This window comes from Myiozetetes cayanensis, unplaced genomic scaffold (assembly GCF_022539395.1).
Source record: "Myiozetetes cayanensis isolate MyiCay16 unplaced genomic scaffold, myiCay2020 scf22, whole genome shotgun sequence".
NCBI lineage: Eukaryota > Metazoa > Chordata > Aves > Passeriformes > Tyrannidae > Myiozetetes > Myiozetetes cayanensis.
The window spans coordinates 4,335,654-4,360,997 of record NW_026087434.1 but is presented as its reverse complement, the minus strand read 5'-3'; the positions used below and the strand labels follow the sequence as shown (position 1 = coordinate 4,360,997).

Sequence of the window (25,344 nt, the reverse complement as noted above, 5' to 3'; positions counted from 1 at the left end):
TCTCTCCATCCTGCTTGTTGTTTTCCCAGCTTTCCCTACAAATAAATAGCGAGGGGTGGAAATATTCCAGGTCAAGTTGCTGACTGATGTATTTTCTAATCATTGAGTTTCTGTGCCCCAGAGCGAAGTCGATGAGTAAAATCATGTCTCCAGACAAGTGAACAACATTTGTTAGAATTTGTTTTCTTTCAGCTTTGGCTAGTGAAGAGTTTTCTTTCCACTCTCTCTTGCTGTGCCACACTTTCCATTCAGTAAATTGTTGTCTTGCTGCAGACATAGCAATGTCCCAAAATAGCTTTATTCTTGAACTCATGTTTATCAAAACAAGTCTTTGCAGAAATTACTTTACCACTTTTTCCAACTCCAGTAGCACATAGTGGACTTTTTCAGTCAAACCTAGAGCAAATAGCTTGAAAGGGGCACTTCATTTTAATTAAGCTACATAAGATTGCATTTCTAAACACTCTGGCACTGAATCACTTACTGGAACATGGTTATTACTTACTGCAAAGCAATACTGTAGTCCTTTTCAGTATATACATTTGTGCATCAGAGTAACACCTAAATAAATTAATCACATAGCACAGCTGTCCAGCTAATGATTAGAGGCTGCAGGACTGAGTCAAGGAAAAAGCAACGTAAAAACTGCTCCTAAATTTCTCCCAATCACTTGTAAATGTGATTCAGTTTCTCTTTGAATTCAGTGGTTTTGTCCTTTCAGAGCAGAGGAAAGTTATCTAGTAAAGGTAAATGAAGGCAGAAATCAGAAGGCTCTTGTTGGTATTTGTGACAATACCAGCTGGACTAAAACTGAGCACCTGGGCCTGAAGATATTGCCCCTTACCCCTGTCTGGATTTCTTATCCTTGGGCTGCAGAAATCTGAAAAACCCTGGAGAGCCTTTCACATGGAATACAATCAGCTTTTTGCAGAAAACTATATAATCTTCAAATACATTTCTGTTTTCTATGTGAGAGCAAATAGGTGGGGAAAAGTTGGTCAGGTGTGGAGAATATTTTTCTGGACTCGGTGGATGCAAACTTCCGAATGGGGCAGTTCCCTGTCAGGGCTGAAGATGTAGCAGATATTTTGCTGCCTCTCCAGGATGTTTTTGACTGAAAAAGATCCAGCAAGGTTAGATGTGCACTGCTCTGTGCATGCCCAGCTAGAAAGGCCATCTCACAATTCCCATGTTTTTACACTCTTGGAAGTCACAAGACTTGCCAACATATTTCAGCCTATTGCTTGTGTCTGAATTGTTCATTTGGAAAACCTGATATTTGTAATTTGGTCTCATAATTGTTTGAGCTGGACGAAGTAGCTTATGATATTCATGCTGTTTCTCATTTAAATCAGTGCAGCTTTTTCAATCAGATTTCTAATGAAATGAAGAAATAGAAATTTGCTTTTATTTTGTCTCTTTTGTTGAAACAGTCTTGCCAACAGGTTAGTTGGCAAGAGTGTTTATGACAAATTAACTTAAACATGTGCTTCGATTCTGTTCAGCAACTTACTTAGGGCCAAAATTTCACAAATACTTCAGGTATTTCACTTGGCAAGCAAAAATCCAAAGATGCATCTGGGCAGGTCTAAATCTTGATAACTGAATCAAAAAAACCCACAATCAAAATCAAAGTTTTTCAAATAATTCTACAATAATCAGTCAGATAGGTAATATCTGTTGTTAAAGTGGGTGTATATATATTTGAAAAGGATCAAATGCCTTTGCAAGCCATAATCTGGGTTAATTTTAGCAGTAAAACCAAAGTTAACCATCTCTCTTTTTTTATTATTTAGCAGGGAATTTTTGTTTTATATAATGCAAGAAACTCCTGAGATGTAGCACAAGATTTCCTGAGTCTCACACAAAGTTGGAATTAAAGCCAAATAATGGTACTGAGCACTTAGGGTAGCACTCCACAAATGTTAACTCATTTAACTTTGGTGCACATATGTAAAGCCAATTAAAAGAGAATTACTATTCTGGTTTAAAAAAAAAAAAAAAAAAAAAAAAAAGAAAAAAAAAAAGGGAAAACCATGTGCCAGAGAAAGGAAAATGTGAACAGAGAAGTAACCACATTCCTGTCACTCAGTGACAGCTTTACCTTTTTGTTCTGCTCTCAGACTGTTTCCAAAAATGAACTTAACTAAAAGAAATGCAGACTTAATGTAGTAATTTAGTTTCCTTCAACAAATTCCCTTTGTAATAAGCTCTTGATTAATTTACTGCTAAAAAAGTAGATTTTCCTAGATGGGATCAGTTGCAAGAGTAATATGATTTAGCTTGTTTTCTGATTGGATCAAAATGCAGATGATTCTGAAGCAAAATTATCCTGTATTTCCACAAACAACAGTAGAGAAGAACTTCCAATATCAGTAGTAGGAGCTGATGGTATACAGCAAGAATCAGAATAATATTATTAAATAAAATATGTTTTACTAATAATTAAAATTACTTAAAATTCTTGTAATCTCTAGCCAGATCACTTCATGTTTCAGAGTAGGGGCAAAACACCAAAATAAGAGGAAGGTCTCTGATAGCAAGATTACAAGGTGTTATGTAAGCAAGACATCAGATGTGTGGAGCTACTGGAAGGAAAAGAAAATATTGCTGCATTGCAGTAAAAAGTTCTGTCATGTTCTAAGTTTCACCTTATAATAAGACAGATATGTGCTGTCTTCTTTGCTAACACTTTCTGGACATGTGCTCTCACTAATGACAGTGTATGACCTTAGAGACAATTTTTTTCCTTGAACAGAGGGGTGGATAAAGAATGATAAATCGAGGTGCTCACCATCCAACTCTCCCTTTTTCTGAGATTTTTGTCTTACACCTAACACTGAAGTGTGGTCTAAGTATTTGACAATAAAATTAAGTTTGAATCTTGCAATCCAGAGAAGGATTTGGCAGAGCCCCGGGATTAGCACTGATGTTTAGGTGGCATCTTTTTATTCTGCATGGAAATCTCTCTCCAGCATGAGCTGTCTTGTACTTCAGTGTCTAAAAGGAGATTCCCAAGTCAGCACGACTGTCCCAGAATTGCTTTATTCCTGCATAGTTCCTCTCATCCTTAGAAACCATTTAGAATGGGAATCTCATTTCTCTACACTGGCAATTTTGGGTAAAGATCATCCAGTGTCCATCTGCCCTCCTGTTCTGCTGATCCCTGATATCCAGCACAGGTGGAGTCCATATGAAAACTTTTAGATAACATGATCTTTGCAATTTCTTAGTGTGGCACCAACACTTCACATGCCAAACAGTTGACCAGGAGATCCCTGTCAGGCCTGGGAACTTCTGAAGACACTTTTAACTTCAAGCACACCTGAAAAAAAACCCTCCAGAACTATCACATTCCAAGGTGTAGCTGTGGACTCTCGTTTCCAGAACTGCTTGCAAACCATTAGCCCATCAATTTTAGGAGACAAAAGATGTTCCAGCAGGTCAGTGCTCTTTCAGAAAGTGTTATTTCACTGACAGCAAAGCTCAGGCAGGGATCTGCCAAACAAAACCACATCGATTTAAAAAAGAAAACAAAGTTTCGGTGTGGTTGAAATGTTAATTTCTAATCACACTAGAAGACGGTTTCAATGTAATATTTATTTCACGGAATAAAGAATACATTCTGTGATAAGAATTTTCTCTGTGGTCCCTCCATGTGGTTTCAGAGAACAGGGAGCAGGTTTACATCCTGTATCCAGATCACTTGCTCTCTGATCCTTTCAATTCCTTAACTCTGCCCATGAGCACAGCAGATCTACCTAGATCTCAGCTCCTCTGCATGCTGAGCCCTTCTTGCCTGCCTGGGCCTCTTGCTCCTGCTAATTCATTCCAAAGAGGGAAGAAACCCTATTGGGTAATTATGGCCATGGGACACTGGGAGAGAATTTAAAGAATCTTGGCAAATAACATGACATTACTGTAGCTCCAGAAGGATGTTCTCATAACAGAAACCTGCAGGCCATGCTACTCTCCTGCACCTGCTTCTCCCCAGCTCAATTAAGGAACAATAGGTGCCTTTGTGTTATACCACTTTTTTATCTCCTTGATGTTGCTAAGGAAAAGGTTCAGTGGTTCTCCCTGCTTGAGGGGTAGTCAATTTTTTCAGTCTCCTTTCTACATCCTTTTATGTATTTCAAAGCTTCTTCCAGTTACAACTTAAACACAAGAATATGAACACCTCTAAATGACCGAAGTGGGAAAATGGTCAATACCTGTTGCTGGCTCACACTGGAACTGGGAAGGTTTTCCTCCAGAATAGCTTCTTTGATTTGGATTTTGATCACCTGAGTTTGTAGATTTTTACTCTAAATTTTGAGTTTCAAAACTCAGTAGTCCAAGACACTGACAAAATCATAGTGTAGCATCCTGTTTCACACTGAAAACATATAATGTTGCTGATATAATTTGATTACAGGACAGATGTCTACACAAGCATGGGTTTGTTTCATATGGGTTTGAACCTCACGTGAATCTTCCCATGGACCTGCATGAAGTTCAAGCAGACCAAGCCCAATTCTGCTGCAAACAATTGCCCTTCTTCTAACTGAACCTATAGTTGGGACTGGAGGATCAATATTTGACAGCAATCTCACAAAACACAAATCTTCTCCATTTATTTTTAAGGCACTAACAGTTGAAAAGTTTTACTGAATTTCTGTTCTCATTGATACACAGAATTTCCAGTGCAACGAAGCAATGTTTGAGGCCGTGGAACAGCAGGATCTGGATGCTGTTCAGATTCTTCTTTATCAATACACACTGGAGGAACTGGACCTGAACACACCAAACAGTGAGGGACTAACTCCTCTGGATATTGCCATTTTGACAAATAATGTCCCTATTGCTAAGACCCTTCTGCATGTTGGGGCAAAGGAAAGCCCACACTGTAAGTAAAGAGCACAAATTGACTTCGATAATTGCCTGTAGGAGATCAAGTTTGCTGTGGTTTGGGGAAAGTAATTACATGATGCACCAAAATTGCCTGGTTTTATGATAAGGATGATGATGACAGCACAGTACCACAGTGCTGGGGGATGTTTGCAGCAATATCTGCTTGTTGAATGCATGCTCAGGAGATATTTTTGTTCTCTATCTCAGATACACCAAGCGATGAATCAGATTGAGCTTCTAATGTGATTAACACTGGGCAGCTGAGTTAATACCAATACTGAGAAAAAAAAAAATCTTAAAAAATGCAGAAACAGGGACTGAGTGATCCAAAGATCATGGCCTGAAATGTAGAGTTTGTTATCAAAAATGAAAGGATGCTGGGTTGTCTAGACTTTGGTTTATTTTGATTATCCTTTTGATTTTGGCTAGGCTGCCTTCAGGAGACCAGTTGTGTGGAAATCTATAATTTCCATTACCCAGAGATTCCTCACTCCTGGTCTTCAAACGGCCTAAAATCCCACTTAAATGAGAATCTCAAAGTTCTACCGAACCAGAGAAAACCTGAACACAAACCAAACCTTCTCGCTTCACTGGAATACCAATACTGCTCATAACTACACATTGTAGTTATAAAACTCCTTTGTATTCCTCCGTGGGCCCTTTTATGCCCAATCTGCGGGTTGGAGGGTGACTTACCAACCCAATTAATCAACCCTATGCCATGACACAAACTGTGACGCCTTACTTGGGTCTAAAAATACCCCGATGTATGAGAATTTGTTTGGAACTGTCAATGCCTATATTTAGGACGTTCCCAGCAAGGCTATAATGAGACTGTGTTTGAGGGGTTCGGCCACTGCAGACTCTGCCATTAATTTGAAGTTAGTTAAATTAACAACATTTAGTGCTGGCATGTCAATCTCAGTGCTCCAGGAAATTGCACCTTGAGGCTACTAACATTGCCAGTTTTTTTCACTGCAGAGTGTGTGTGCATGTGCATGTTGAGTTTTTTTTGCCAGACCCTCAGTGTTGGTACACCTTTATTGCTTTTCTATATCCACAGCACTTATATTATCATTTATTCTGGCCTCCTTTAACCCTCCCTGGAGGTTTTTGCATAGTGTAGCTGCTCAGTGAAAAGAGTTTTTTAGTTTTATATTTATTTGTTTATTTTTCTGTCATGGTTCATGACTGAGGCTTTAAAAAAAAGTGTGACAGCATTTAGAGTACATGATTGACTGCTGAAGAAACATTCATTAACCATGACAAATCTAGAGGAAAACACAGTCTTGAGTGTTCTAAACAGCAGTAAAAAAGACTAAACTAATTTTTCATTGACCTCATCTGTAAATAAATGCAGTCTGATGGCGAGCAGGGGCAATCATAAATTAGTATTCATTTCCTGTAATTAATGCAAACATGCCTATGAACACAGAGAATATGAATATATAACCACCTCATTTCCATTTCAAAATATACCCACCAAATTTCCACTTCACTTATCTTGATTTTTAGTTTTTTCTGATTGAAATAATGGATGAAGCATTCTCAATAAAAAGCAAACGATTGTTTGGTTTGGGTTTCTTACCTGGAGGGTTTGCAGTTGCTACTTGAGAGCAAAATGCAGAAAGTTTTTTTCAGCCCTCAAAACAAGGGTTCACAGCACCTCTGTGCGTGGCTTAACTCCCGTGGAACTGATACCAGTCCCTTTGTATCTGCTTTCTGTACTTACCCAACCCTGTTCAAACCAAACCTGTTCTGTTTGTATCAGCTCAGAGCTGCAAGAACATGACCCAGCACCCAGCAGGAGCATTTCCCTTTCTCTGTGGTGGGCAACTGAGCTGAATAGGAGGGTAAAATCCTGACCCACCCAATTTGGGGATTGCACACAAGCATCTCTTGATCTGATTAGAACTGTTATAGGACAGATGCACAGAGCTGGGAGGCTGCAAGAGAGAGGAATTCCCCATTCCAAGTGCTTCCTACAGAGAAAACTCCTGCTCTGCCACTATATTAGGTGTAGTGATCCAGCTGAAATCTCATTATAGCCCCCAGCCTAATGCTGTAGAAAAGAGGATCTGGAGGACAAATAACTTCCATCTGTACCCCTTGGATTTCTGCCTGGAAGAGGAACAGCAGCAGATAAAGCAATAGAAAGTAAAACTGTGATCTTCATCTCCACATGGAGCTCAGATTGTGTAACTTTTAACAGGAACCCAACATCTTTTAAACACAGAGCAACTAAAGTCAGGGAGTACAGCATTTAAAATATTAATTTAGTTGGGGAGGAGGCAAAGTCCACTGTGTTATCTTTTCAGTTACTCTTATTCATCAGATACTCATGGTTTGGCTTGTTCATGTGAACCCAAATGAAAAATAAGATTAAAATTCCCACTGGCTGATTGGACACGTTTCCAAGACCTGACAAATGTGAATGTGAATCTTGATTAAACAGATAGAGCCAGATCCTTGGTGAGAACTTGAGCCAATGCCAATTCTCAATCACCTGAAGCTCTGGCACATAAAATCTCCTTCCCCAGGCCTGTTGTGCTGTCAGATGTGTTGCACACTTATTGTAGGCATGGATCCAGGAAATCCTATCACCTTTGGCCTCCCAGTAAACAAGCAGTTCTGAGGATAGCAGCAGATTCCAGCGAGCCTGGCCATATGTCCCTGATGTCCATATGAAGAATGATCCAACTTAAGAAGGTTGGCTGCAAGCCAGCTTCTGAAAGCAAAGTCTTAGAGACAAACCTCCTTCAAAAACAGCCCTTTGGATGTCAGAGGTGTTGGGTAATTCTCTGCTCTCCTCCTGTGGCTTTAGAGATGCCAGGGCAGTTTTCACAGCAGTCCATAGGGTTATTCTCAAACTCTGCTAAACTTCGACTGTCAGTTATGAGAGACAGGGGGGAAAGTTAAAATAAGAAGTTCAGATTGGATAAAACAAACACTCTTTTTACCATAAAGAGAATGAAGCAGTGGAACAGGTTGCCTAAAGCTGATGTAAAGCCTTCATCCATCCTGGAAAGTTTTCAAGACCAGACTGGATAATGCCTTCAGTAACTTGGTCTGACCTCTTGGCTGAGCCTATTTTGAACAAGATGGTTGGACTAGAGGAGGTCTTTTCCAATCTGATTTGTCCCATATGATCCCAGTTTGGAAATAGCACGTTTGTATCTGCAGACATATTCGCTCCTGTGGTGTTTTGATGTCAAAAACCTGTCAGAGCCTCAGTGCTTTATCTGGTACAATTTGATGTTTTCAGAAATGTCTGGCTTGTGCAAATCAGTGCTCAGTGCAGGCTGTGCAAGATTCCTGCTGTTCCTGTGAAATCCTTGGGGAAACAAGAGCTGTCCCTCCATAGCAAGCCCCCACCATTGCTAAGAGAAGCTGCATGTGGTAGGGCACTGGTTTTGGTAAACAGAGGCCTTTTAAATTAGGACTATCTCAGCTCTTCTGCAAAAACACCAGACACCAGTTATTTTCTGGGATTTCAGCATTCCTTCTCCTGTACACAATTCCCTGCATATTGAACATCCAATCAGTACTTGCATTTCTTTTGAGATTAAACAATGTTACAAGTCCTATTTTCCAAACTGCAAACTGTTCTAACAATTTTAGGCTACGAGAAATTATGAAAATATTACTTGATTCACCACATTTCACTGTATAATCAGGGAGGTTTTATAATTGGTTTAGGGCAGTCTTGTGAACTTGGGCTAAAATCAATCCTATTTTAGTTTGTAACCTACGTGATCTTCATTTTCACCTTTATGTAGCCCACAGTAGTTCACACAGGCAATCTGAACTGCTAAACATCAAATTAAAAATATCCTGAGCACCAGAGAAAAAAAAAATCTCCATGTCTCAAGCTGCTCACAGCCTGTTCAGAGGACTAATTAGGTATTACATGGGCAAAACTGGCACATCAAAAACCTGGAAAGGGATCCATTCTCTACCAGCCATGGCCCTCAGGCACAAAACTCTCATTCTTAATTTTGTCAATTAGATCTCTCTTTGCTTGTAGAGGTTTATATATTGTATGTGTTTACAACCAGGTTGAGGTTTTTTTTGTGAAAGCTTATGATATTATGGCAAAGCAAGGGTTGGAGAGAGAAAAGTTATTATTTTAGTTTGGTTTTCACATCCCACCAACTTAAAACACATACGCAACCTCAGTCTAATTAAGACATTTTTAAGCATATGAGAAAATACCAGCAGGAAAAAAAAAAAAAAAAAAAGTGCTAAATTTATTCATGTTGCTAATCCCACTTAAGTGGCCAGATCTTTAAGTGGTATAAATTGGCTCTAATCCACTTGATGACAAGATAACTACCGGAAGGCAGAGCGTTCGAGGATTTGACCTTAGACGTGCTTTGCACGGATTTGTATTTTGCAGAATTTTGTCTCCACCAAGAAAATGGTGGTGACAAATCTTTTTTCCCCTCCTTTTCTTGGCAGTTGTTGACGTGGAGAGCAGGTCGGTGCATCTGAGCACGCTGGTGCAGGAGGCGCAGCAGAGAGTGACGGAGCTGTCTGCACAGGTGGGGAACGAAGGTCTGGGCATCGACACCACGGAGAGGGAGAAGCAGCTGAAGGCCTGGGAGTGGAGGTCGAGGCTGTACCAGCGCATGAAGGCCGGCTACGAACACGCCCGTGAGTGAGAGAAAGGGCCAAAATTCTCCATGTAAACCCTGCAGCTGAGAACATCCTGCAAAGGTGCTCTCACTGACTGACCCTCCCAAAGCTGCTCTCACTGAATGACCCTCCCAAAGCTGCTCTCACTGACCCTCCCAAAGGTGCTCTCACTGACCCTCCCAAAGGTGCTCTCACTGACTGACCCTCCCAAAGGTGCTCTCAGTGATTGACCCTCCCAAAGCTGCTCTGACTGACCCTCCCAAAGGTGCTCTCAGTGATTGACCCTCCCAAAGCTGCTCTCACTGAATGGCCCTCCCAAAGCTGCTCTCAGTGACCCTACCAAAGATGCTCTCACTGACTGACCCTCCCAAAGATGCTCTCACTGACCTTCCCAAAGCTGCTCTCACTGACTGACCCTCCCAAAGCTGCTCTCACTGACTGACCCTCCCAAAGCTGCTCTCACTGACCCTCCCAAAGGTGCTCTCAGTGATTGACCCTCCCAAAGGTGCTCTCAGTGATTGACCCTCCCAAAGCTGCTCTCAGTGATTGACCCTCCCAAAGCTGCTCTCAGTGACCCTACCAAAGCTGCTCTCATTGACTGACCCTCCCAAAGCTGCTCTCACTGACCCTCCCAAAGCTGCTCTCACTGACTGACCCTCCCAGCACTGCGGATGTCAGGGCGGGAAAACTGAGGTGTAACACGAAAAGGCCTTTCCAGGAGCAGGAAGGGAATTGATGTTAGAACGATAAAGGACCAAATATCTGAGGGCAACAAGCACTTGTGTCCTCAGGAGTGGGCTGCATAAATTGATGAGGCCTCCAAACTCCTGGTTTGGGGTGTAATGATTCTGTCCTGCTTAGTTCTCTTCACGTTTACCCCTGGATCTCATTTACCATGTTCAGAGTTTAAAGCCAGATGACTATAAAAGAACACACGAACAGGCAGGAAGAGGAATGGGGATGTGGTCCTTTTCTCTGCTGTGATTTGATTATTTTTCACAAAAACTTTTTCTGTTTTGGAACAGAAATGTTCTAAATGTTTGGTCAAACAATGAAATTTCATTTTGCATATAAATATTGCGAAAATTTCATCTTAATTTTGGTAACCACTTGGTATCCATTTCATTAGCTCAGTCACAAACTGAGTCACTTTAAACAGTCATACAAATGATTGTGTGCCCAAAGTAAATGGGAATTTGGGCCCATGGGAAGGAGTAAACAGGACTGAATTGTTTCACATGGAGATCTTTTAGCTGTATCCTATTTGATGAAATACAATCATTGCCATTAACATTTTTACAACCATCTTTATATAAATGTACTTACAAATAATTTCCCCAAATTTATTGTATTCTAAGGTTACTTCTTCAAGACAGATGTAGTGCTCCTTCTATTAGATACTAAATACAGGAAATGCAGCAGTAGTGAAAGTTAATATACTGATTTTTTAAATCAATCCCAGCAGTAAGACATTATGTGTTTGATTTCTGAATTGAGTCTGATTGATATTCTGTGAATTAAGCTTTTTTTTTCTTCTTTTTTTTTTAAACCAAAATGTTAGGCCTCAATTGACAACAGTATTTTGGAACTATTACATGGAAACATTTGTGGAATTTGCAATTTTTGAATCACAATAATGTAAAAATGTTTTCTGCTATTTGATAAATTTGAGTTTGTTAGTGAAACCATAAAGGTTTAATTAGTTCTTTGTGGTTATGTCCTTTCTCTCTCCTCCTATCCACCCCAAGAGATTTATAGGGGCTTTTCATTGACATAATTAGCATGAATCTGTTTTATTGGGTTACATATATGCAGGAAGATATTTTTAACTGAAAGGAGCCAAAAAAACCCATGATAGAAACAAATGGTGTCTGCAGGATATTGTTAGCAGGGGCACTAATTAAAATGCTCAAAAGGCAGAGAACACAAACACCTAAAACCCGAAACTCACAATTGCAGGGTGATTTTCAGGGGGTTCTTTGAAGACTCAGAAACATTGTTTGAATAGGATTTGTTGTGCTGAAGAGCTGATGTTTTCTCTTCTCTCCCAGGAGCCCCTGAGGCGCCAACCAATGTCTGTCTCATGGTAACAAGCAGTACATCACTCACTGTCACCTTCCAAGAACCTCTGAGTGTCAACTCAGCTGTGGTGACCAAGTATAAAGGTACTGGATTTAGACATCTTTCATTTGCCTTAACAATGTACAAAAATTGGAGGGTTAAGGGACAAAGGTATTTATCTACACACAATGCAAGTAATGTTTGAATTTATTTTCCCAGTAAATAGCCATAGAAGCAGAATTTTCTTACAAGATTCCCCAAAGACAAGATTTTTTATTTAAAAAAAAAAAAGAAAAAAGAAAAAAAAGATTAACCAAAAGCTTTCTCCAGGAGTGCTTTGAAGGAGTTTGCTTGACTCACTGTGGTTGGGACATCAGCTCAATGACTGGGTTGAGATGAGCAGTTACAAAACACAAACTAACTTTTGGTGCCTGTGGGCTTCTGAAACCATGTGTATCCTTGCAAAAGCCAAACCCACACCACCATTCCTTAAAGGAATGCCTCTGGAAGCTGAAACTTTTGGCAGAGGCTTCATACAGCCCAGCTAATTAGCTATTCCAGGGCTGCCACATCGTTCTTGGAAGAGCAATACATTTGGGGTGGCACCAGTTAGCTGCAAAGTGGAATGAATAAGAAAATGCTTCCATCTGAATAGCCCTGTTGAATAGAAATGGTTTTAAAACAGAATTTCTGTTCCACAGGAAATTCCAACATTAAGGAAAAAAAAAAAAGTCTCATTGAAGATTTGAACAAAAAATGAGAAATTTTAAAATTTCCTGTTTAAAGGAACTTCCAGGTTCTCTCAGATGTTTGGAACAGTGAGTTCTTCAGTGTTAAGCACAGCAAGCCACAACCTCCATCTTCCAAGTGGGAGCCCAAGTCAAGGGGCTGAGGATCTGAGGCTTTCTTTGCCCTGCCCAGGGGAGTCAGGAGTGGGGACCCTCAAAGTCCTCTTAGTTATTTCCCCCCGTTTCTTTCTTAATGCTTCCTGTTGTGTTTGTTTCTTTGTATTAATCACTAAAAACTCATTTCAGAGGTACTTTTACCTTAGATTTCCACAGCCATAGCAAGAACCCTCCTGGCTGCGTGGTGGGGGAGCCTGTTCCCTGTTTCCATGGGGGTGTCACAGGGATTGTTTCAGCAGGAGAGATTCAGAAAGACCCAGTGCATCGAGGTCCAAAAGCTCATGGAGCTCTTCCAAAGGTGGGATATGGCAGTGCAGAGGCTCCACTGGCATCAAGCACAAAGCACCCGAAGGACCTATCTTGGAAAAGGCATATTCTCTTTCTTTCCTCCTCCTGCTTCTGGTCAGAGATTCCAGTCATCCCTGGCTATGCCCAGCAAAATAATTTTCTACATTCTATGAAACAAGCCCAACCACCCAGATACCACTGAAGCCATCAAAGCGATTCTGTTCTTCAGTGGAAGGTAAATTACTGTATTACACCTAGTCAGCTGGGCAATGCTGCAGGAAGTGTGACTTTCAAAAACATCAAAGCCTTTTAGAAGCCTAAATCTAATTTTCAGCAGTGGCTTGGGTTGCCAGGAAACTAAATTTCATTTAAGGGCTTCCTACTGCCTGATTTACTTGTGAAAACAGTACTTGGGCTCCTAAAACACCAAAGTTCTCTTGAAAATACCAGTCTGCTTTTTGTAATACATGTATTGTAAACAACCTTGAAATGTTGCCCACCCTCCATTTATAATGATGGTTGATATTTTCACAGGAAAGCAAATTTCCAAATAGAGATAATTTTTAAAAACACTTGTCTAAGGGTTGTAGTATTTTTCTCTTGGTTATTCATTTGAGTTGAGCCTGGTTTGTACCATGTCAGTGCTGACCTCTTTTTGGTCAGCACCACATTCAGAGAAATTTAATCCAACTCGACCTAACTTTCTAATCAGACCAGGTAGCCCTGCCCTGTATTTTGAATTACCCTCACTGGTGATCATTTCATGCTTTATCAGGTTGACAGTTTGTCTTGCCAGAATGTTCTTTTTAAATCCATTATCCCCAGAGACTCGCATATTTATGGTTAGATAAAAAGGAAGGATCATTAATAGCTCCTTTTGGTGACTTTCGGGAATTAATTAAGCACTGGTTGTGGAATTGTTTATTACATTATGGAGTGAGATTCTTTGTGCTTAGTTTGAGGGGTCATAAAATGAACCTTTCAAATGATCACTTGCAGGAATGATTAGAACCAGCTAGCAATTACTAGCCCTGAAAGGAGAGCTTGATAACACTGTGTGAGGATCTTTTTAGTCAGATATATAAACCTCCTGTCCAGAAAACCATCGAAGCATTTTTCTAATTCAGGGGAAAAGAAAAAACAACAATAACAATAAAAAAGGCTTTTAAGGGTTTTTTTCCTCTCAATACTTTACCATTTCTTCTTCTAAGCAAATTAAGATTCAGGAGCATTTGCAGCAGTGTTTAGGGAATACCTGCTCATTAACAGAGGCTAATAATGTTCTTTTCTCTAGACCTGAACTATAGGGGATAAAAACTGACATTAATTCTGTTCAGTTTAGTTTAGTTCCCTGAAAACAGTGAGAAACTGCCAATTCCATTTTTTCTAATGCATCATCTTTTTTTTTTTTTTTTTTTTAATATATTTTTTCCAAAGCTATATTTGCCCAAATGTCATTTAGAAACTGGGCTTGGAACGTTATCTAACTGTCTGCTGTTTTCCTGTGTGTGATCTTTTCCCTTGTTAGCTGTATAACTTACAAATAATAATACAGGAGAATAATACTTTGCACTCACTCTCTAACCACTAAAACCATCTCACTTCATTAGGAGATTTAATTTTAACCACACACGGTGAATGGGTATTGACTTTGGTGTCCCAGCTGGATGGCAGCTCAGTGACTGCATTCTGCTCAGCCATTGCTTTAAGGAGCCAGAATATTCTTTACTTCCTCTCCTGGATTGTTGTTTAATGTTGCAGGCACCATCCTAATGGCTCCCTTCAGCTTCCCTCAGGAGAAAGCTCCAGCGTGGTGGTGGCTGATGTGAAATGATTCCTAAGTATATTGTAACTTAGTAAAGTGTTTCGAGGCTGGAAGCAGACAGGCCCGACATAAATCAATAATAACAGTAATATTCTGCTCCGTGCTGGAGAAAGACTCCAAGCCAGGGACACCTCAGCCCAGCCAGTTTTAGAAAGGATGTGAAGCATCACTGTTACACTGAGAAGAAAAACCCCTGCCCTTGGCTAATCGTGCCCTGGAGCCAAACTCCACATCCCAACACGGAGGTACTTATGGCCTGCTTTGGTTTGACATCTTTGAAAGCACAAGCAAAACGTCCAACACACAGGAGAACTTTGCCCCACTTTGAAGCTTTCTGTGAGCTTTCTGTTTACACCATCACATGGTTGCTGCAGGAGCTGTTGTTATCCCAGAGCTACACCACTGGAAGTAGCTCCATGAAAAAAAAAAAATAAAAATCCCACTGCAGCATAATCCAGACAGACACCACTCGACTCCTGGGAACAGTCCCACTCGAGCCCAGTGGCAAGTGCTTGTAGGGCTTTCAAGAACTGTTGTCTTTCACTCATCAGCCTTTCCAGGGTTCACATGTTCCACACAACAGAGCCACACAAAGAAGCACCTTTTTTCAGAGAACAATTTTATAAGTAATTTTAAGCCATTCTGTTGCACTTATTCTCTGTGCCTTTTAAACATTATTATTTTGCTTTTACAGTGAATAAGTGCAGATAAACTTCCTCCTATTGCATAAATTTTTTTTCATCCATTTCCCATCAGAAGTACTCATAATAATGCTGTGATCCCAAAGTATAAGATAAGGGAGAAAAATGGACATAGTGCTGATCATTACCTACTGGAAAGGATCACTATGCAATGGAAAAAAATCTCTGTTTATATTTTATTTACAATTTTTAAACAAACATCTATATTCCCTTTTGGAGCAAAAAATGAAGCAGCTTGTATAACCCAAGCTGAGCTAATTTATTTAAGAGCCTGGAACTATTTATGTTTGAAGAGAGAGGAAGAGAGACATGTTTGATGTAGCAAACAGAGCTAATCTTCTCTCTGTTTGGATGTGGCTGTGGACTTGGATGCCAAGGTTTTTTCCAGATAATGATGCTAAGCTGCCTAGGCCACTTTAGCCCTTGTTACCTTTTTGTTTAGTTTGGTATTTTAGCAGAATATTTCATGTTTGTCAAGACTGCCCAGCTTCCCTCTAGGATTGCTTTTGGATGGAGAAAAGATTTTTTTTTTTATTTTCAGTCAGTGTAGCTCTTAAAGAAAAAAAAAATGACACTGGCTTAGATCAGGAAAGAAGGAGTTATGTCTTGCTTAAATTTTGAGAAAAGGTCATTCCCTGCCTCCATTCTTCCAGGGCGATTTCTGGTTCATTTCAGATTTTTTTTCCTTTTTTTTTGCAGGAGAATAATTTAGATTGTTTTTAAATCACTGGTTCAGTCCTGGCTAGATGTACAGTAGCCAAAGGATGTTGCTCTCACGTGGATGCATGAAATGGGTTGGTTACAGTGCAGAACAGGCTGGTGCCATTTGGTGTTGTCAGTGGAATTCTCAGCTAAAGGAGCTGCCTTTGCACTCAGGATCAGCACCTGTGACCAGGCTGACCGGGCTGGGCCTGAGATCTGCTCTGTAGCTCAAAACAAACCTGTATCTGAGATTCTCAGTTGACTTCTCACCGTGTAAACAGAAAATTTCCATTGAAAATTTCAATGTGAAAAACCTCAAAGATTTTACAAAAGCTATCTACAAATTCTGTGTGATTCTGCATGTTTTATTCTCAGGGGTAATCCTTTCACAACCAAATAATCTCATCATTCTGCATGGGCTTCTGCTTGTCCCTGTGAGCCCCTAGAAACAGCACATACCATGTGTTTTGTAATTATGCATTTGATTTATCCATCAAAAGCTGACATTTCATGTTTGGAAAACATGGTGCTTTTTTCTGTGTGTCTCTCTGAGTAGATGCTGTGTCACTGCTTGATCCCGTTCCAGTCTGTGGTGGAACTGAGTATCATTCTGCACTCGACTTGGCCTTGAAACCCTTTTCACTTATTATTCAAAGTTTCTTTGTATATTTTGAAACTCATTCTTTCTTTCCTCAAAACAGTTCTTGCTCCATAAAAAGAGAAGAGAATACATTTCTTTGTAAGACATTCGAATTTATCCTGCTGAATAGGTGTGGTCTGATATTTTTTACAGTAGTTCATTTATGGTATTTTATTAGGTCTCCTGGGCACTTTATTTGCACGTTACATTTTGGTAGCTAACAGGACTGTGCAATTTGACTTCTATTTTTATGCCTAGCAAGTACAGAAATGTATAAAAGTTAAAACAAACCTTTCTATTTCTAGCTCCTCTCAATGTCTGTAGTATGTGCTGGACTTAAAATAAAATTTAAAACCTCCTATTTTTTAAGTTTGCTACATATTTAAAATCACCTTTGGACACAGATCACATATCAAGTGATGGTGTAATTAACTAATGTACTTAATCAGACACTGGTTACTCGGTTGAATCATTCTTTCTTCCTGCTTTGTGTTTTATAAGGATTTTGAACAGCAGCTCAGGATGAATGGCTCTGAGAAAACCCAGACATGCAGGCTCTGCTTTTGTCTGCCTTGGTGTCTAAGGAAAAAGGCTCATATCATGATGTTGTTGAATTGTAGACATTGCTTTGCCTTTGACATTTGCTTTGACTTACCAGAATTAAGAAGTGTTTTTTAAAATGGTTTGCACGTGGCTGAGTGCTGAGTGTTCCAGCTCCCAGTTCATAGGTACAGCACAGGAGAGGGGAATTCCTTGTGGTCCATGGCAGGACTGGGACTCAAGACCTTCAGCTTCTGTCTTGAAGAAGATTCCTGATTTAGCAGATCTTTTGATTCACGGATTTGGGAATGTTTCCTCACTGAAAACTGAAACAAAACCAGAATCTCTTCAAAGGGTTTGAGGCAAAGTTTCCCTGCTCACTGCTCCATTTTAAGTCTTCTATGGTCCATCATGGACTTTTCTGGACCATTTAGAAGCACAAAATGTCTAAATTTAGTCAGTTTGCCTCCAAAACCTGACATTAGTCTAGTAATTAGATCTGACCCACAGAACTGATACATGACTATAAATTTGGAATGAGGCCTTTGGATCTGCTGCAAGCTCTTACCTTGTGTACTGAGCATAAATTGCTTTCCTGCATGAGTGCCCAGTGAGTTCATGCACGACCAGCCCATCAGCTTGGGCATGAGCACCCAATCAGCCCATGCATCAGCACCCATTTAATTTCCTAATGAACCCCCAGCTGGTTCACACATGAGCTCCCTCTCAGCTCACGCCTGAGTGCTGGGCATACATGGCAGCTTTCAGCAGCCAGGGGCCACAGGGGTGGGAGGAGGTCAGGAGATGCCAGGTGCAGGTCAAAACTGGCCTGGATACATCAAAATGTGATGGAAAACCCCATCACTGAGTGTAACCCCAGTGTGGAGACAAGGGAGGTTGACAGGAGAAAAGGAGGAAGAGAGGTGTTTGGCTTCATTTTAGCCTGGGAAAGGTGGTGGAAAGGTGTTCACTTGAATGTTTATTTAATTATGTTTTCTTTCTTCTCCCTCTGAGTGAATGATTAGAAGTTTGTGTTAATTGGTAATAAACTAAATTAAGTAAAAGATCCCCAAATCAAGACTGTTTTGCCTGCAACACCTGGCTGCATTGCTCGGGAAAGGTGAAAGCTCTTTATGTTACTGTAGGGATTAGTTTATAAAGAAATAAAAGCCTTAAATATGATTAATTAACATCCATGCAGCAAAGTCCCTCTTTATATCACAGGAGAACCAGAGGAAAAGGAGTGGAATCCCATTACACAGATTACTTGAATTAGTGTCTGTATTTCCTTCCTCTGCTCACCACGCTGTGCACTGCTCTGCTTTGCCTCCTACATTGTGATAGATTACTTTTTTTGTTTGCATTTTCCCAACTGCTCATTATTAATTAGATTTTAATGTCATGTTTTGGGAAGAAGCTGGGCCTAACCCATGCGTGCCTCTCACAAACAAGTAGCCCTTAGGTCCAGAAACTTCCCCACTGGCTTTGGCTGCACAGATTACAGGAGTCAAATGCACCCACTGGGAGGGGAAATTTGCAGAATCCAAGCCAAGCTTTTCTAGGATGTGAAGCCTTTGCATAAGAACCCCATTTATTCTCCAATCCCTCTTCTAAAACATATTTTCTCCCACTTTCCTCTCCACAGCCAGAGTGGGATATGTTTGTCATTGCAGGGCTGAGAAACAAATCTTGGCTGTTATGATAATCCATTGTAGCTTTTTAACCACTGGCCCACTTTGGAAGGCAATGTGCACCCCATGGCACATTTTCTTAGTTATTTATAAAATGTCAGGAAGAAATGCCATTTTCACTGACAGAGAGGAAAAAAAGTTCCTTCTTTTTGTACTGGAATAGCTGACCTTATTGCAAACAGATAAAGAATTGCTAGGATTTAGAAAACACTAATCAAATACTTGAGAAAAAAAGGTCAATAATTCTTTTTAATTTTCTCTTGGTGAGAATTTTATTAAAAAGCAATAAAAATAGTATCTTATAAATCATTTATATAATGTAGATTTGCTATAAGATGAACCAGTGAAACTGTGATCAAGCAAAGATGTGTCTTTGGCACCCAGCCTGCTGTCAGAATGGTTCCCATAAACGTCAAGACATAAAATAGAGTGTTCTGGCCCAGGTCAAAGGAACATCCAGAAACAGGGCCACAAGAAAGGTTATTTAACATCAGGGGTTATTATTAGCGGGTGTAAAACCTAAAGGAGCCCACAGCTGTTGGGAGAAGATTTACTGCAAAAAAAGTATTTGATTATTAAAAAAAAAAAAAAAAAAAATCTCTGAAACAAGTCTCATGAAGATTTATATCCATGGAAGTTTCAAATGAAGATGTGCTCTCTAGGAATAGTCTAGGAATGCTTTTCTTGATGCTCTTGCTGGCACTGCTCTGACTGTTGTTCTGATGAGAGCCCCTTAAACCCACCCGTAGCTCTTTCCCACTACACCCCAGCAGTGCTTTGTTTACCTCAGGTGGGCACAGAGCTGTTTGTCTGCATCTTTTTTCACTCCTCTTGAATAGGTGTACAGGAATATCTGAAATAATAGATAAAATCCAAAATAATGGACACTAGTGTTGAGAGCAGTTAGAAGCTCAGGTTTTAATTTAAACAGTGCCTAGAAATCCTAGTCCCAGGCCATGACTGCTCTGTTTTAATGTCTGTGATTGCACAAACTCCTCAGTGCCAAACATTTGTTTTTTCCTAATGGATGCATTGTGCTGAGATCTCTGTCAGTACTCCCTGGGATGACTTGTCTTTCTCCTGTCATTCTTTGGAGGATTTCCAAACATGAGAGAGGCATGAACAGAGCCTGGTAACTCAAATCTGAAAAAAAATGGGCTCCTTTCTTAAATCAGCTGGAAAGAACAGTTGAAGGCACCAAGGAGGAGCTGACCAAATACTGCAATGTTCTCCATCTGAGCTGCTGATGCTCTACACCAACAGATTCCTGCTCTTCACTGGTGTTCAATTCTCTTCACTTGTTCTATACTTCTAAATATTGCTTAGGTTCTTTCACCCTGGTTTTATGCACACAAATGCCAGTGTTTAATGTCCATAAATCCAGCTGCTAAGACACCATGAGTGTCAACTATTAAAATTATTTCTTAAAGATCATCAGGCAGAAAAAGTTGGTGTGAAGTGGTTTCTGGTGATGCCCTCTTTCAGTTTTACATTTCAAAGGCAGCTAATGAACAACAGAATTATCTGCTTGGAGGTCCTTGGAAACACAAGCCAAGATCACCTTATCCTTCAGCCCAGGGCTTGGACAGGGGAAGGAGAGGAAGGAGCCAGAATCTTTGCTGCTGTAGCCTGTGTTAAAAGCCACAGTGGCATCATTCTTTGCCCAAGGTCACACAGCAAGTCAGAATGCAAGAATAAAACCCAGAATCCCAGCTCCATACACTGTTCTGTAGACCACAACAAGTGGCAACAGAGCTCATGTCCCCTGGTCTAATTAATCTACTCAGCAATTCAGTGAGTGATTTAAGTGCAAGCAAAAACAAACATCAAGAGAAGTGACAAATTCTGCTGTGGCTTGGGCTATTTACTTGACTCAGGAGAAGGTGCTTTCCTGAATAAATTCACAATAGGGTCAGGAGGTGTTTTGTGCCTTCCCTTTGCCTTTTGTCTGTCCGTCCATCTCTCTCTTAAGCTGTTTATGACGTGCTCAGTACAACAGAAAGCTAGTGAGTGGGAAAGAAACAGGTGAAAATAAACCTCTCCCTTTATTTTAAACTGCCTGAATTGAGTATTAAAAAAGAAAAAAAAAAAAAAACTTGGCCAGAAGTGAGTTACATAACTTAAGCCAGTCTAAAATTATGTGCCAGCAATTTACATGAGTTTTATGTAACTGTTTATACTGCTGTTTATTTAAAAATTACTACTTATCTTGGCGACCGCAGCAACACATCGTGCATTTGCTAGCTCTGGAATACAGGGCACCTTCATTAAAACACATAGTCACCAATATATTAAACACACAAAAAACCCCTGCTCTGACATAACATGAAGTGTCAGATGGAAAGCCGCAACAGCAAAGACATTCAGCGTTCACAACAAAGCAGCCCTTTGGGGTGTTCAGAACAGGACTGGAACATGCTCCATCCTTAATTCACCCAACAGCTTTCAGGTCCTTTACAGCACAGTTGGTGCAGTCTACAAGACCAGCTCCTGTTCCTGGGCTCTTATAAAGGACCCTCTTCATCCTCGGGTTTCTCCACTCGAGCGTGTTTATATTCAGCATTTACGTGCTGAGGTGAGGCAGCCTTTTGTTCTCTCTTAAAGTCCCAAGTCCTTCAGCGTGACACAAATGGTTGGTAATTCCTGTTTGCTGCCAGAGCTGTCTCCCAGCACTCCCACAAAGAGGGTAAAGAAGTAGCTAAATCTTCCTGATGGGTTGCTATGCACAGATTATCTCATTTTTAGATCCAGGTTGATCCCAAGACCATTTATGTGGGGCTTGGTGTTGGTACCAGGAAGATCTGTGTATATCCCACAGGGCCAGAGTGGGAGTGGGGGCAACACTGGCCTAAGACATGTAAACAGAGGGCATGGGATTTTTCCCCTTGTTTTGGGGCCTACAAGATGCTCTACCTCTCCTTCCTTCATTTTCCCATCTCTGAAATAGGAACACTGGCATCCACATCCTTCTAAGACCTTTATAACCCAGTGAACGAGTACAGCAGAATATTATGTATTATTTTTAGATGGCCATTATGGCAGAAAGCTGAAATCTGTCAATGCACAGCAGGAGATATAAACTTAAGTGATAAATTACTTCAGTTGATTTGCATTTCTTTAAAGCTATATCATGTCATCTTCTTCTCACTTGAATCATTAAAAATCATGGGGGAAAAAAGTTTGTTAAAATCAAAAGTAAGCAAAAAAATTCCAGAATTTGTTATGAGTTTCTTTACAACAGATATACTTTGAAACGAGGGGAAAAAGAAGGCACTATTCCAACACAGCTGTTGAAAAAATATTTATTTTTCAGTTATGGAAATTTTTATTGAAACTGGGGGACGGGGTTTTTTCCAAAAGTGAGGTTTTTAAATAAATATATTTGAAAATTAAGTTTTGAGTAACTTTGGATACACCATCTTGTTAGGTAAATATCCTTTAAAAGGGGGGGTTCTCAATCATAATGATAACCATAACCTGATCCACAGGCTAAAATCGTACTCCTATGTTTTCAGTTCCAGGGGTCTCAGCCACCACAGGGTAAGCTAAAATAAAGTGAGTGCAAAATGCTGGCAGTGCTGGCTGTGTAATGAGAAGCACAGCTGGGCAGCCAGGGAAGGCTGGGCTGGGTGAGGGGGTCGGGGGGCACCCACAGGGGTGGCACCCGCAGCACCTGGGACAGGACAAGCAGGGAGTAGTTTTCCTTCAAGGGACCATGAGATGGGTGTCACCCAGCAAGGGGGTGAGGGTACTCACCCTGCACATGGGAGTTTACTACCAACATCAGTACCATTTGGCCTGGAACATCAGAGCAGAGCTGGGATTTACCATCACAAAACCCACTCCCCGCTGTCCCTGAGGTGGCTTTAGAGCTGAGTCTGCCTGTTCTCCCCTTGGAAGCTCAGCTGCTCTCTCTGAACTCAGTGGTCCTTGGTTATTTCTGAGAACAGGCTGCCATGCTGTTGATAGTCCCAACACCAGTATCCTGGTGTTCCTGCTGGTCACATGCTTGCAATCCTGTTTAGGTGAGTTAACTCCTCCTCAGGCAGTGTGTCAGGATCTCTAAACACTGGAGCCCTCAGCCTCATCAAGTGGAAGGGTTGAGAAGCAGACCCACACCAAGAACAGGGCTGCAATGTTTATTTGTGAAAGCCTCCCAAATTTAAATATGCCTCTTGAACTACCAGCTTATGTTTGGGCAGTCTCCAGTCCACAGAACAAGTAAAAATTTGGGAAGCTCAGAAGCAGCTTAAAGCCACTTCTTTCATCCTTGGCTTTTGTTTTGTGCTGCCTGAAGTGTGACCCTCCCACTGCCCCTCACGTGGAGTGGGACACTCAGGTGTGCCTGGGGATTCCAATGCAGGCAGGATTTGCTGGCAGAATCTCCCTCAAGTGACTCTGTCTTGCTCAACATGAATCCTTGGTAAGAAAAGTGGTGATGGAAGTGACTCTGAGTTGTTGACATGTTCAGCAGTTTGAACAGGGTTTCTCCTTCTGGTTCATCCTTCTGGAAAACAGAAAACATGTCTAAGTTTGCAGCACGTGTAGAGTGTCTGCAATGATTTACTGCAAGTGGAGTTTGAAACCTTGGAAATCACAGTTTACAATGGAAACTCTGACTGGTAATCACATTCAATGTTACTTATAAGTATTCCTATAATTAGGTTGTCAACAAAACCCTACAGTATGGTACCATAACAGTCTCTATATTTTCATATCAATGTATAGACATAGCTGCCACTAAAGGTGGCAGCAATTAGCTATTTAAAACCCATGGAAAACTAAAGAAATACGCAGTGAAAAAAGTTGAAAGACAATAGACAAAACCAATATTCTTTTCATTGCAGCAAACACAAAAATGTTGCAGATCATGCTGGGCATTCACAAACTGCAATCATGGACAAGGAGCTACCAGGGGAGAAGGGAAAAATGAGTTGTGCTATTGATACTTGGCTATTTTGGAAAGAATGTGTTGGCAGTTAAATGTTGTATATGCTGAGCAGAAAATTCTCTCAAGCAGTTTTCTTTTAATATGAAAATACCAGTATGACACTGCCAGAAGATGAAAATTCCCCATGCTGAAATCAGAATACCTATATCCTCTGATCTATTCTAAATTATTGACTCCAATACTAATGAATATGCAAATAGAGTATCCAAGAATTATTCTGTAAATCTTGAAAGGAAATCTTTGTGTTGAATTCTCTGCTTTGGTGTAAATCCAGGATATTAATGAGATCTCCCAATTCCTACTGTAGAATAATTCAAGAGATTCATTTCACAATGGTTTTGACAGGTTTTCCTGGAAGTTTGGCTCTGAAGATACAAGTCACTAAATCCCAGAGGTATCACTCCAGGATCAACCTCACCTCTAATCATGGCATCTGTCATTATTAAAGAATAATTTAACAAAAAAGGCTGGTTTTCTACCTGCAGCCATCAGTTCCCCACTTGCATATATTCTTTCTTTTTTCCAGTCATCCAGTAGTTTCTCATGGTCTGATACTGTTTTATGTGCACATTAATTTTTGCTGTACTGAGGAAGAGCACAGACAGCAGAACCACTAATTCCATAAGCCCTGAAGCAGGAATAGGAATGACAAGAGCACTTTGGTGAAGGTGCCCATTGTAATTCAGGCTGCAGGGCAGATGGGAGGGATCTGTCAGCCCAGCACCTCTTAATTCCCTCCAAAAGTGGACACAGCTCAATTGGTCCTTGTGGAGCTGTGTAATTTCAGTGACCACAGGAACATCAGGCCTGGACAGCAGAGCCAGAAACCACTGAAACCAATGCTGAGGCTCTAGTGAGTGTCAGGTCTAGTCCAAGGAGGATATTTCTATCCAAATTAGCCAAGGGGAGGTGATGAAAGTTTTGTGGACCTGTGGAGCAAAAAGAATTCTCTGCCCATGCAGATCCAATGCAAACCAGTGCTTTTTGTTGGTTTGGGTGTATAAACTGCCAAATGGCATTAACAGTCCCAAGTCTTCTACCTTCTCTTTTGCACTACTTCTCTTTCTTTAAAAGGAAATAGTTTAAGTGAGGGCAAATGTTGGCTGAAGGTTATTTGTATTGCAGTCTATTTCTAAGCATTCTTTCCTGAAAAGCTTCTGAACAATATTTTGCTTTTGTCTCCCATACACAGAGATATAATTTAATTACTGTGTAAAGCTTTGCTAAACATTACTGTTAAACATGACTTTTAGTATCCACATGGACTGGGAAACTGCTAGGAGAGAAACCTAACCTGTGAGTGACTCAGGTACTTTGACTTCTTTGCTTGCACTGGTACCTGATTTGATTTTCTCCTACCATTTGTTTCCTAGTGGAATGGAGCTCTTCAGAAGACTTTTCTCCTTTGGCTGGTGAAATAATCTTGGATAATCTTCAGTCTTTGAGGTGCTCTATCACGGGTCTCAGAACAGTAAGTGCCAGAGGACTCTTTAGACCTTGACAGCCCCA

General features: G+C 40.5%; 1 protein-coding gene across 1 annotated transcript in view; it reads left to right on the top strand.

The window, feature by feature from the left end:
• The window catches only part of ANKFN1 (ankyrin repeat and fibronectin type III domain containing 1), a 108,258-nt gene that overhangs the window by 43,797 nt on the left and 39,117 nt on the right, over positions 1–25,344 (top strand). The window contains exons 4-7 of the mRNA XM_050319263.1: positions 4,678–4,888; positions 9,355–9,549; positions 11,583–11,696; positions 25,209–25,306. Of these exons, the coding sequence (XP_050175220.1) occupies positions 4,678–4,888; positions 9,355–9,549; positions 11,583–11,696; positions 25,209–25,306 (618 nt within the window). The remainder of the gene's footprint in view (positions 1–4,677; positions 4,889–9,354; positions 9,550–11,582; positions 11,697–25,208; positions 25,307–25,344) is intronic.